At 33.7% G+C, this 13599-nt stretch overlaps 1 protein-coding gene and 1 pseudogene across 1 annotated transcript; both read right to left on the reverse strand.

The window, feature by feature from the left end:
- Window positions 1–1174: 1174 nt before the first annotated feature.
- On the reverse strand, window positions 1175–4078 carry LOC121260655 (annotated as a pseudogene).
- Window positions 4079–6011: 1933 nt separating this feature from the next.
- On the reverse strand, window positions 6012–10861 carry LOC121260907 (probable aldo-keto reductase 1). The gene is made up of 7 exons (XM_041162984.1): window positions 10714–10861; window positions 8801–8968; window positions 8418–8624; window positions 8111–8283; window positions 7662–7758; window positions 7070–7223; window positions 6012–6344 (listed from the first exon to the last, which is right to left on the reverse strand). Exons 1-7 carry the CDS (start codon window positions 10771–10773, stop codon window positions 6166–6168), a joined length of 1038 nt encoding a protein of 345 aa, XP_041018918.1. The 5' UTR covers window positions 10774–10861; the 3' UTR covers window positions 6012–6165.
- Window positions 10862–13599: the final 2738 nt, after the last annotated feature.

The following is a 13599-nucleotide window of genomic DNA, read 5'->3' on the forward strand; positions in this document are numbered from 1 at the left end:
AGGCCTTCAGTGGCTCAGATTGGGCAGCCTGCCCAGAAACAAGGAGATCCATAATAGGTTTCTGTGTCTTCATTGGTAATTCCTTGGTTAGCTGGAAATCAAAGAAACAAGCAACTGTCTCACATTCTTCTGCAGAAGTAGAATATCGAGCACTAGCTCACACAAGCTATGAGCTAGTATGGTTAATTTCCTTATTAAAAGATTTTAACATTATGCATATCAAGCCTGCCACCCTATACTGTGATAACCAATCTGCTTTGCACATAACCAAGAACTCAGTTTTCCATGAAAGGACCAAACACATCGAGCTAGATTGTCATTTTGTTAGAGAAAAAGTGTTGGCGGTTATCACTCCTTTACATGTTGCTTCAAGGTTTCAACTTGCAGACATTTTCACTAAGGCACTAAGCACTGCAAATTTCCAGTTTCTATTGTCCAAGATGGGCATCTTAAATATCTATGTCCATCTTGAGGGGGAGTCACAAAACTCGAATGTCCTAAGGTCCATGGAGAAGCAATACAACCTTATTACTGCAACAAAAGGCTACTCTGTCAATACTGCAACAGAGGGATATGCAGCTAACAAGCTGCAAAAGTTGGACCAGCAACCAGCATGATAAAGCAAGAGCAACCTGCAGTATGCTTTTGGTGCCAGAATGTTGCTTTACCGTTGATGTACATTTTGTAGAATTGATTGTATACTAGAAATAGAAACTTAGTTGTCTTTTTCCTCTTTCCTTAATCTTTGTGCCCATATGGTTTGTGCAATATATAAAGGGATAGTGTGTAATGTAGAACATCAATTAATGAAAGGAGTCAAACAGTTTTTGGCCTCAGCTGCTCTCTCGATTTTCTTTCTCATTTTCTCTTCTCTCAAGGTGCAATTCTAACAAACTATGAGGGTATAACTGAGAGACAAATATTTCTGTTTACAAAATTGATGAGAAGGGTAATGGAGGACTTGGATTTGAGCGAACATTTATGTTGAGAAAAAAAAATATATATATATCACTAGGTTCTTTGTGGCTTTTCCAACATTACAGCAGGCATCTGATAGAACTTCAGCTAATTATTTTTCATTGTCACTCTGTTTCCACCACATTTTTTAAGGAAAAAAGATCATACAAAGCGAACTTTAGACCAATTTAAACTCGTCAGGGCTAAAATGTGAAATTCACTCACCAGGTATAGGTACAACATCATCCCCTTGTTCGAGAACCCATGCTATTGCTAGCTGGGCAGGATTGCATTCATGCTTTCTAGCAAGGCTTTCTATTGACCTGGCCTTGTTCTTGTCCAAATTCTCCCCTTGGAACCGAGGATGATGGGCCTTCAAAAAAAAAAAAAAGAGATGGATTCAATTAAGTTTGGGAATATTTTTGCTCAAAGGCAAAAGTGTTGGAATCCTCGAGTACTCTGTATTATAGTATGGTTCTTAAAATAAAACACAAAGCATTGCTAAAAGACATGTAACAACTTACAAAAACAGATGAAAGTGATGCATTTACACAAAAAGTTCTTTTAAGGAAGAGATTCTCTAAGAAAAAGAATCAATAACACGTGGAATCAAGTCCTTCTAAAGGCAACTGAATAGGCAGCAGCGTGCAAATGATACCTTGTACTTAATGTTGTGTCTATGGTCAAAAATGAATAATAAGTATTTTAACAAGGAGCGTGCATTGGGGAAAATTTAGAACTTTTTTATACTCACTCTTTTAGAGTGATTTTCTGCTATTGTAATGAAAGGTGGGATTGTTCATGAGTTTCTATCTTCTTTTCAGTTCACTAGAATGTAATTAGGTATCTCACTTTATATACTTCCTGTCTACTTGAGCATTGCCTAGTTTCATTCTATTCAATAAAGATACTTATTTACTTATAAAAAAAAAAACATTTTTAAAAGCTAATAAATGGATGGGAAAATATTGGTGAAATTTATACCAAGCTGCTATCTGTGGCCAAACTTTCCACGACTCCTTTGCCAGCAAAAAAGCCACGACCAAGAGGACTGTATGGAACTATTCCAATTCCAAGTTCCCTGCATGCACAAAACCATCAAGTCATAATTTTGGATAACATAATTAGTAAATACTTGAGCTATAAATTAAACAAACCTGCAAAGTGGAATTATCTCTTCCTCAGTATCATGTGTCTAGAGAGACCACTCCATTTGTAGAGCTGTGATTGGAGGATAGCATGTGCCCTCCTTATTGTGTTAGGGCTGGCTTCAGATAGACCAATATACTTGACTTTTCTCTCTTCTACCAGTTTCTTAAGTTCACCAATCTACAAACCAATAAGAAGTATCTGATCAGTTTTGCCACCTAAGTCCCATCATAATTAGACTGAAATAATGAATTTCAAGAAAAATCGACCATTTCAGATTGAAAAAAAAAAAAGAAAAAAGATAATTAGCAAAGCCGCCCATTACAGGCCTGCATCTAGCTGAAACACTTACAGTTTCTTCAATAGGTACATTTATGTCTACGCGATGCTGATAATACAGATCAATATAGGCCACATCAAGGCGCTTCAAGCTCGCCTCACAGCATGAGCGAACATAATCTGGACTTCCATTCACAATCATATCAGAAATGACTGCTTTTTCGATGCCAAATTTGGTGGCTATTTGGATTTTCTCTCTTTGCAGTTGTTTCAAGGCCTGAAGGATGGACATAAAGTACTTTGATCAGTTAATGTCAGTAAAGTTTTAATGTGTTCCTCAAATGTTAATCAGTTTGCTAACAACAGAACAACATGAAAAACTGCAAATTTAGTTTCCATCAGTAACAATCACCTTCCCAATCAGAATCTCATTGGCATGAGGCCCATAAGCGTCAGCTGTATCAAAGAAAGTAATTCCCTTACTGAAAGCATACTTTGTTATTGAGATTCCATCCTCATCACAGAGAGGAGAATTGTAGGCTCCAGTCAGGCCCATACATCCAAATCCCAACTTTGAGACCTGGGAATATATAAAATAAAAAATAAAAAATAAAAAAATTAGAATTCCAAGAAGCTAATTACAATCTGAAATCAGACTTTTCCTTATCATCATCATAAAAAGAAAAAGACAGAATTGTCCTCAGTCTACAAAGTTTTCGATTATTGGGATCTTAGAATCTCAAACTATGTAGATTGGCGTTGGGCCGAAACCAATTACCGCATGCCAATAAAATTAACCAAAGCCGAGTTCAAAGTCACTCAACAAAATCACAACGTGGCTCAAGTCAAGTCAACTGGTTAGACGTGGACCGAATCACCTAAATACCGTTATTCCCTGTTTGCACTTTTGCATGCTTTTTATATATTCTATTAATATGATTCGTTACATCATTTTTTTAATATAAAATAATTTATTTAAACAATCACATAAGTAAAGTGTGTAAGAAGTATAATAAAGTAATTTTATAAGTATAACTTAATGATATTCGAAGTATGGATGTCCCCGAGCAAACTGAAATTCAGAAAAAAAATAAAAATAAAAATAAAAAAAAGGGAAAAAAAGAGGAGCGATCCGTTTCTAAAATGAGTAATTATATTTTTCAAGCTAATTAATTCTTGTCATTATAAGTCCTATATCACTTGATATGACATGTTTTAAATGATTATCATTTAAATATTTGATAGAAAAAATCACTTGAAATATAACACATAATTGTGCGTGTCTTAAGAGTATTAAAGCTTAAAGATAAGTAATATCATAACTCTTTGATATGGGCAATCCGGCACACTTATTTGATCAACAGAAATGCTCGGATTTGCCATTAAAAAAAAATGCTGCCGCCATATGCTGGAAAAAAAATTTTGAAATGAGATTATAAATTTGAGAAATGATTGTTGCAGTCATAACTGTGTAAGTATCGTGCAATCATTTTAAAAAAAATAAATAAATACGGGATCTACATAAAAAGAAATTAATTTTTTAATAATAAATTTCACTCATTTTCAAAATGACTGCACAACACTTATGCACTTCATGATTATATGTAACATTATTCTATAAATTGGGAGTGATCTCAAGGCCTTGATTGCCCATTTTCACCCTTGGAATTTGGATCACGTTTCCTTCTGCCATCTTTGTATTACTTGCGTATCTCTCCTCAAGATTTAAGATGTCTCAATGTGTCTTGCACTTATATATATACAGAGAACTTAAGAGGGAGAGAGAGAGAGGGGCGGGGGGGAGTAGGACAAGACACAAATAGAGAGAAGCCGCCAGTGACTCTCATTCATTGACCAATCGATTTATAGCCTTGTTTTTAGCTGCATAATATACATATTAAATGGACCTTATTCCTGTGTAATTATAATAAACAAATAGAACGTGTTAGTTTTGAATATTTTAAACCCAAATATAAAACGATATTAATTTTGAAGGTAGATTTTCTACCATCTCTCACCATTAGCAAGTGCGTACATACATTTTTTTAGTATTTTTAGAACGTGTTACATTAATGGCTTATGTATCACTTTTTAACTGTCTTTTATTTATATTATTAATTAATGAGGCCAATTTAATAGTACCATGTCAACTTAATAATAATAACTTTAATTGCTCATTTTCTTTTTATCTTAATATAAGATTGTGTTTTTTTAAGGATAGAAATTTAAAATAGAGGTTGAAGTACTCGTGACGGGAAATCTCATCTTAATTTTATTTTTTTTGTAAAAGAATTTCAAAAATAAAAATGTTTGGGTTACAAAATATAGGATAAGAATAAATTTAGAAATTGATATAACTTCGTATGATACGATATTTCTTTTTTTAGATTAGATTTCACATTTGACATTAAATCATATTAATTTATAAATTTGTTTTGTATAATCTCTTTATACATCGAAAAATTACCTTTTCAAAATTTATTTTGTTTGGTAACAGTCAAAGAATGAGAGCTCGCCACGCCTAAAATATACTTATCCAACCTCCTCTTCGTCATTGCTTAGGTTATTATTAGTTATTTTGGTTCTTGGTGGATTCTACACAGGTCCAAGTACGACTAGGCAGCGCATTCCAAATTCAAGCGTTATTTTATCTTTTTAGAGGTATGTTATTTAATGTGTATGTAAATATATTGCAAGCTAAACTCCTTACGATCGACTGCTCTTAAAATAGCATTGGATGTTGAATGTCATTAAAATTTGTGTGTTTCTTTCTTAATACCAATTGATTTTAGGTAGATTGACAGCCTAATGGTCTGACAGATAGAGAAAGGAAAGTTAGCACAACCCTTTAGGGTGTTTGGCCTTGAATTGATCTGTATTGACTTGGAAAACATGATTGTCCCTAGCACGGTGGCCGGAAGCCCTGCTAGGTCATCATCGATATAAGCAATGTTTGACAACGATGAAAAACCAGTTCATGTCTCATATCATGTGGGAAATGTGGAGGAAGAAGGGTTGATTGTGGTGACTTTGCCTGAGAAGGAATTGGCTGAGCTATGTGAGGACCAACCTGTCCTGCGTAATGCTACCATGTGGGAAAAGATAATCACTAAATATCTCGTTTGTTTTCGCAGATGAGATGAGATAAATTGATATGAAAGTTGAATAAAATATTATTATAATATATTTTTTTTAATATTATTTTTATTTTGAAATTTGAAAAAATTGAATTGTTTATTTTATTTTGTGTGAAAATTTAGAAAAATTATAATAATTAGATGAGATAAGATAAGTTGTAAAAACAAACAAGGCAGTTTTGGCAATATTTGGCCTAAAATAAAACTTAAAAAAAAAAATAGAAGAAAAAATAGTTCGGCATCGTTTGCATTCAAAATCCACCTCAACTCATCTCATCATTACAACTTTCTCAAATTTCTATACAAAATATAATAAACAATTCAACTTTTTCAAATCCCAAAACAACTTTCCCAAATTCTAACACAAAATATAATAACTTTTTCAACTTTTATTATATTATTCACAAACCATTTCAACCCATCTCAACTAATCTCTGAATCCAAACCACTCCTTAACAAACTTCCGAAACATCTAATAACGTGTGATATAAAGCAAGCAAAAATAATATCACTCTCAAATAGTTTACATAATCATGTTGATAATTGTGCAGCGTGAAGGGCACAATTAGTTATTAACATACAAGATATTATCGGTGATGATACATTGAAGTGTAAGTAGAGATTACAGAGTAGAAGAGTACTATTAATTCTTTGGTGGAGTGTTGGCAAACTTCCATTGTAAATGATTCGTGTTTATAAAGCTTCTACCACCAGCTACCTCTTCGATAGGCACAGCATCAGATATCTCTTTTAGAGCTTCTCTTGTAAGTTTCACCTTCAAAGAGCCAATATTGTTATCCAGGTTCTTGATCTTGGTTGTCCCTATAAAAGTTCAAGGCCAATGAATAGTGAGGAAAATGCAGGTAATATTGTCTCAACTTGCTTTGATCTTTTAAAAGGTGATATATGCATTAGTATCACAATTCCTGCAGAAATTGCATTAGAACTCCATGGACCATGAGGAGATTTGGCACGTCGGATAATTCATCCAGCAAAACGGTTCAAAAGGGTTCTGGAATCTGAAGCTACTGTGTGTGTGTGTATGTGTGTGTGTACTAAATGAATATGATTGGAAACTTATAGCTTAGTATTGTAATCTATTTGAGAAAGAGAAGAAGGTGAAAGTCATTGGACAGAAACTTATAATCTCTTTCATGCTATTCATTCTTGTAACATTTTCCAACACACTCGACGTAAACAAAATCTAATACCATTAGAACATATAACGATGGGTAGAGAGGAGAGGAACTATGAGGGTATTCCTCTATCACAGGTTAGAATAAAGAAAACTACTAGGGTATAACTGTGAATTAAATTTTCTGTTTACAAAATTGATGAAAACGGTAAGGACTTGGATTTGAATGGCTTAAGAAAGGAAAAGGAAAAAGACACTAGGAAAGGAAACAGTATTAATAGCATTGGACAGAACTTCAGGCATTTGTTTTTCGCTGTCTCTCTTCTCCCACCAAGTTTGTAAGCAAAACATCAAACCAAGCGAATTTTAGATCAGTTTAACTAATTAGGGCTAAAAGGTGAAAGTCACTTACCAGGTATAGGTACAACATCGTCCCCTTGCTCAAGAACCCATGCTAGTGCCAGCTGGGCAGGAGTGCATTCATGTTTTCTAGCCAGGCTTTCTACTCGAGTATAAATGGTCTTGTTCTTATCCAAATTCTCACCTTGGAACCGAGGATGATTGACCTTAAACCAAAAAGAACTGGATTCAGTTGAGAATTTTTATTATTGATGGTAACATTTTTGCCCAAAGGCAAAAGTCCTGAAGTCCTCAAGTAAGAGGGTTCTTCAAATAAAGTGCAGAATATTGGTAAATGAATCATAACAACTTGACGATAAGAAAAGAAAAAAACAATGCATTTACATGAAAAGTTGTTTGAGGAAGAAATTCTCTTAAGAAAGAAATGTAACTTAAGAAAAATAAGTAATACCAGATAGAATGATGTGCTTCTAAAGGCAACTGAATGGACATTTTTATATGCATAAATTGTGTGTTCAAATCAACTTTGAAGAGTAAAGCACCGCTGAAAGAAGAATATCATACTTGCAAGAAGAATTATGCTGGCAATTATTATTCATTGAAAATTAAAAAATGGAGGGGAAAAATAGTGGGGAAATCGATACCAAGTTGCTATTTGTGGCCACAGTTTCAACAACTCCCTTGCCAGCGAAAAAACCACGACCAAGAGGACTGTATGGAACTATTCCAATTCCAAGTTCCCTGCATGCACAAAAGTATTGTTCTAATTCTGGATAAGATGATTATAATATATTGAAATACAAAATCTACACAAACACACCTTCAATACAAGCAATAATCTCACATGCACACACACACACACACCCCATCAGAAACCAAAGGATACAGAACACATTTAAAATACAAACAATCTAATGTCCAAATCAGAACTTTAACAGACAATAGCTACTGAACAAGTAAGCAGCGCTAGATGGGATTTCTCATATCAAGAATGGATAAACATGTCGGTAAGGAATTCTTCAAAGGTTTCTTTCAAGTGAAAGCACACATGAGACAAACTTTTGTAAATACGTGGGCTATAAATTGATCAAACCTGCAAAGTGGAATTATCTCTTCCTCGAGATCACGAGTCCAGAGAGACCACTCCATTTGTACAGCTGTGATTGGATGGATAGCATGTGCCCTCCTTATTGTGTCTGGGCTGGCTTCAGATAGACCAATATACTTGACTTTTCCCTCTTCTACCAGCTTCTTAAGTTCACCAATCTACAAACCAATAAGATACACCCAATGAGTTTTGCCACCTAATGGATTCAGATAGACCAATATACTTGACGGGTTCAATCTGCAAAACAAAAATTAAGAAGCAAAACCACCCATTACAGAGAAAATTCACGTACGGTTTCTTCTATAGGTACTTTTGTGTCTACCCGGTGCTGATAATACAGATCAATATATTCCACATCAAGGCGCTTCAAGCTCGCCTCACAGCATGAGCGAACATATTCCGGACTACCGTCCACATCCATACCAGAAGATAACAACAGTCTTTTGATGCCAAATTTGGTGGCAATTTGAATTTTCTCTCTTGGCAATTGCTTCAAGGCCTGGAGGATATATAATTTTTTCAGTTGATGTCACAAAGTTGTATTGCGTTCCTCAAATGTTAACAATCAATTTGCTAACAACAGAACAACATAAAAAACCACAAATTTATTCTCCGTTTACTACTAAAAAAATCCAACTTCTTGAGAAACTAAAAGTAAAACTTGGTAATAAACACCTTCCCAAGAAGAATTTCATTAGTATGAGGCCCATAAACGTCGGCTGTATCAAAGAAAGTGATTCCCTTACTGAAAGCATGCTTTATTACTGAGATTCCATCCTCATCAGAGAGAGGAGAATTATAGGCTCCAGTCAGGCCCATACATCCAAACCCCAACTTTGAGACCTGGGAATAAATGAACAAAAGAAATAAGAATTACAAAGAAATGAACAACATTTAGTCAAAATTAATGAATTGGAGTGATAAACAGCACCAAAAAATTATTCCAATAAAGAAAACTATTATTTAGAACCTATTCTGCATCTTGAACATTATGAAAGACTAATATCATGATTTCCAGAACTTGTTAGTGACAGAAGGATATATATTTTCACTTAAATCGACTAATAAGTCTTTCCATGATTAGAAGTTATTTCTGCAGGTCCAAACTTATATTGAGGCTTGGTGAAGGAAGAGGTGTTCGTTGATTACAGAATAATAACTACTCTTTTAAAGACCGCAACTCCACATGATCTCCTTTGATCAAATGTATTACGAGACTATTACGACTTACAACTTTACCTCAATAGTTTGACAACCTCAATCTGTTTAGCAAAATTTATATCTATACAAAGTCCATAAACACTACTGCTTTTTCATTCCACTAAAACGTCATGGGGGTTTTGTCACAATGCCAAAGTTTATATAGATTACCTCCTACTAAATCATATCTCTTCCCTGAGGTTGATACAATTAAAAGCACCTATAGAAGCTCGGCCATTGCAGGCTCATGATTTGACCATAATTTCATAAAAATAACAAATGAAAATCCTGATCACTGAAAAGTAACTTGGAAACTCCAAAAATCAGTTTTAATTTTCCTTTATCCTTTCCTTCATTCAAAGATAAGGGATTTCACATTCAAACTCATGGTTAATGAGTAAATTCATGTCTTCCAAAAGATAATGGCTAGGGATATAAAACTATCATCAGAACTAAGCCATTCAATGGACATGCACATTTGTAAATCCCATGGAAGTTTAAATTCAATGTATCATACATTCCATATTTGTTTCATCATTCAGACTAATTCTGTTGAAGAAAATGAATTTTAGTGCTGATGGTATAAGGTCAGCTTTCATATATCAGTGAAGAATAAATATAGATAGAAGCCACTGTTGGGAGCAACCATTTTGCACACATGATGTAGCATCATCTAGACCACACATCTCCCAAGTCTAAAATAAAAAAGTAGAGAACTAAAAATAGCCATGTAGTGAGTGCAAAGTGTGCACTGCTACAGTGGCTTCTCTCTAGCATTACTCTTTTTTTTTTTTTTTTTTTTTTTTTTTTTTTTTGGAAAAGTAAATTTTGCAGCACATGTTTAAGCTGATTTTGGGACCAGAAAGAAATACATGTTTCCCAACTAGTCTCATCATTTCTTGTGTCATAATGTCATTATCTCACCGTATGGGACTATATGCCACTATTTCAATCGATCAATTTGCAATAGAAAAACAAAACGAAACGAAACAAAGCAGAAAGAAGGATTCACATAGTTTTTCATTTGAAACCATTCATATGCCAGTGTCTACACGCATGCATATAGCATTTTCACAATCACAGACCACCTCAACCAAATAAAAACTTGGGAAGTTTGTCCATCAAAGATCATCTCAACCAAATAAAAATGGTCTAAAAACTATTCAATACTGCCAGTTCCAACAAATCAGGAATTCCAACAATCTAATCACAATCTGATAGCAAAATTGTCATCATTGGTCTACAAAGTTCTCAAAAATTTTTGGGACTTTAGAATCTCAAACTATGCAGTTTGGTATTCAAAGAAATGCGACTTGAGCAGATGCAAGTTGAACATTCTTGAAAAATAAAATTGAAACGGGTATGCAAGGAATGAAATTGGGAGTTACCTCAAGGCCTTGATTGCCCAGTTTCACCCTTGGAATTTGGACTTCGTTTCCTTGTGCCATCTTTTTAGAAGTGGTGTTTCTGTACTCAAGATTCGATGTCTCAATGCGTCTCAGACGTGCGTGTATATATCTAGAGAGAGCAGGAGAAGCGACAGGAGTGAGAGAGAAGCCACTACTCTTATCTGTCCTTTCTTAGTAATAGTAGGAAGTAGGATGTTTTTGTCCTTTTCGTTATAAATTTATAACTTTACAATAGCTTTGTAATACCGTAATAACTTGAAATATCCTTATCCAACCTCCTCTTCGTCATTGCTTAGGTCATGGTGTGTTTGACTGTCGAAACTCGAAACTCGATTCCTTCTCCCCCGTACCGTTCTTTTACGAGATAAATAATATTTATGATTTTAAAATTTATGTACTTTTTATTTTTAAAAAAATTAGATACATATAAAATATTTATTTTTTAATAATAAAGAAATACGCAAAATTTCAACATCCTAAGATTCTATTTAATATAATTAATAATTTGAGTGCATAAAATATATAATTTATTGTGAAATCATTTCAATTATAAAAAATAATATAAAAAATTTAATATTTTTATATATGGACCAATCAATTTTTTTCTTATCCAGATTCCCTTTCGTCATTGCTTATGTGTCTTTGTTTATATTTTTTTCTCTGGGATCATTGCTTATGCCAGCAGGTGATTAGCACGTGGGGAACCGATACCTCGCGAATCTGTGATCACATAAGTGGCTACCACTTTTCAGCCTCTCTTTTCGTCATCGATTATGTCATTACTATCTTTGCATTTTTTTGTTTGTTGTTTAATTTTCTGTTTTGCTTAAAAACAATTAGTAATTTGAAAAAGTGCAGTGAAGTCCTCTTTTGCCAAAACTCAGAAAATGAGTCCGACAATAAGGAAATTACTGAAGAGAAATTTTCAGCTTTTTCAACGAAAATAAAATCTATAAAAAAATGATTTCATCTCATCTCATCTCATCATTATAATTTTTTTAAATTTTTATATAAAATATAATAAGTAATTCATTTTTCAAATTCAATAATAATATTATAATAATATTTTATTTAATTCATTTAAAATTATCTCATTTCATATTATCTCATCTCACTATCTAAACAAATCCGTACCTTGTGAGAACTAAATACAAGTTTCATCTTCCAAAATTTCTTTCATCTCTTCGTTAGCTCTTATAATTTTCGTGACAAAAAAAGAAAATACACTAAAATTATTTATAGATAATAAAAATAAATAAATTTCACAAAATTTTATTTTTATATTTTCCAGTGCACTCTATCGTGCTTTTAAAAACTGTCAAAAAAAAACTCTCATTCTAAATATTTTCTTAATATTAGAAATCGAACCATGATTTTTTCTTTTATAAGTAATAATATTATATATATATATATATATATCAATAGGAACAACCAAGTATACTAGATGTATACAAGAAAAATACCTAGCTCATACAAGAAAGCCCCTAATGACCCAAAAGCCCATGAAAACCTACCTAAAATACACAAAGCCCGAATTGGAAAACTATCAATACACCTCTCCGACCCCATCCCCTAGATTCCGTGAAAATAATCCTCTACCCGAACATCCCACTATGAGAACGTCTTCACAAAACCCTCCCTTTAACCTTCCCTCGACTTGAGCTAGCTCCCTTAGTATCATAGTTGATTGTCCAAGAAAGATTCTTTAACTCCTTGTTTTTCTTAAACTTAGATTTGGTTTTAATAGTGTGACTCGCCTCGATTGCAGTGAGTAGTGCTTTAAATTGGTCTTCATATTCTCCATGTTCTCCATATGAAAGTCTCAGAGTTTGTAGAAACTCATTATCTTTATTCAAAATCTAATTTGTTGTTGAACCCGTTATATCGTTAATTGGAAGAAGAGAAACCAGGGGAATGATATTATCCCTAGCCACATTACCCGACTGCACTCCCGACTCTAAACCTTCCCCCACACAAGGCACCAACGACAATTCTAAATCTTCCCCCACACAAGGCACCAATGACAAATCAATAATTCTCTTCTCGCCAAATGGTTGCTTGACAGGTATATGATTGTTTTCCCCTCCATCTGTTACCATTACAGGTTCCTCCCCTTCATCAACATTTTGTGTATATGCTCCACCCCTCGATGATCCTTGTCATGCCACTTTGTCTGACCCTATTGCTTCCTCAAGAGGGGAAGCACTACCATTTGTTGCTCTATTTGCATCTTCTAAAAGAGGCTCGACTGTTTCTTCCAAAATACTCGAGACCTTGGAGGGACCCCCGTCTTTAACTACAAATGAACCCTGGACAAAATAAAAGAAAAAATAATTATCTTTTAACTACACTACCCTTACAATGCATGCATGCAGTACAAAAGCCATTAAATTCTAAAATATATTTGTTCTAAAAGTAATGCTAAATATAGTCATAAGTTGTGCAAGTGCTTCGCACCCTTAAAAAATAATTTTCATACTTAGACATTGTTTTAAAAGTAATGTGCGACACTTGCGCACTCCATAACTTTAAATATCATTTCTCTTGTTATAAATAGATTCCCTACTTGATTAATTCACTAAAAGTTATATATTGATATTTAGTTATCATTGCTTTTATTGATAAGGCAATTCTTATGTTCTAATGTAAAAAAATTATGAAAAGTACGATTATATCTTACAAATGCTTTTTGGTTGCATGTAAAAACTACGCAATAAGTAACTGATGATGTTAAAATATTATTCAAACCACTAACCAGTGATTAGTAGGATCGGTATTCAACTTCTCTTACATGCAAGATAAGAACTATTGAAATTCTTTAGCTCGTGAAGATCGGGGAACACTCTCATGATTGAATAAATGTTC

The sequence above is a fragment of the Juglans microcarpa x Juglans regia genome, chromosome 4D (assembly GCF_004785595.1).
Source record: "Juglans microcarpa x Juglans regia isolate MS1-56 chromosome 4D, Jm3101_v1.0, whole genome shotgun sequence".
In the NCBI taxonomy this organism is placed as follows: Eukaryota; Viridiplantae; Streptophyta; class Magnoliopsida; order Fagales; family Juglandaceae; genus Juglans; species Juglans microcarpa x Juglans regia.

What these genes read in the sequence shown, in the direction of transcription:
- LOC121260907 (XM_041162984.1), bottom strand. Translation starts at nt 10,773, where the DNA reads ATGGCACAAGGAAACGAAGTCCAAATTCCAAGGGTGAAACTGGGCAAT. An exon ending in TGGCCACAAATAGCAACTTG is followed by an intron (nt 7,224 to 7,661) that starts GTATCGATTTCC and finishes TTTTGGTTTAAG; the next exon opens with GTCAATCATCCTCGGTTCCA. An exon ending in CGATGTTGTACCTATACCTG is followed by an intron (nt 6,345 to 7,069) that starts GTAAGTGACTTT and finishes GAACTTTTATAG; the next exon opens with GGACAACCAAGATCAAGAAC.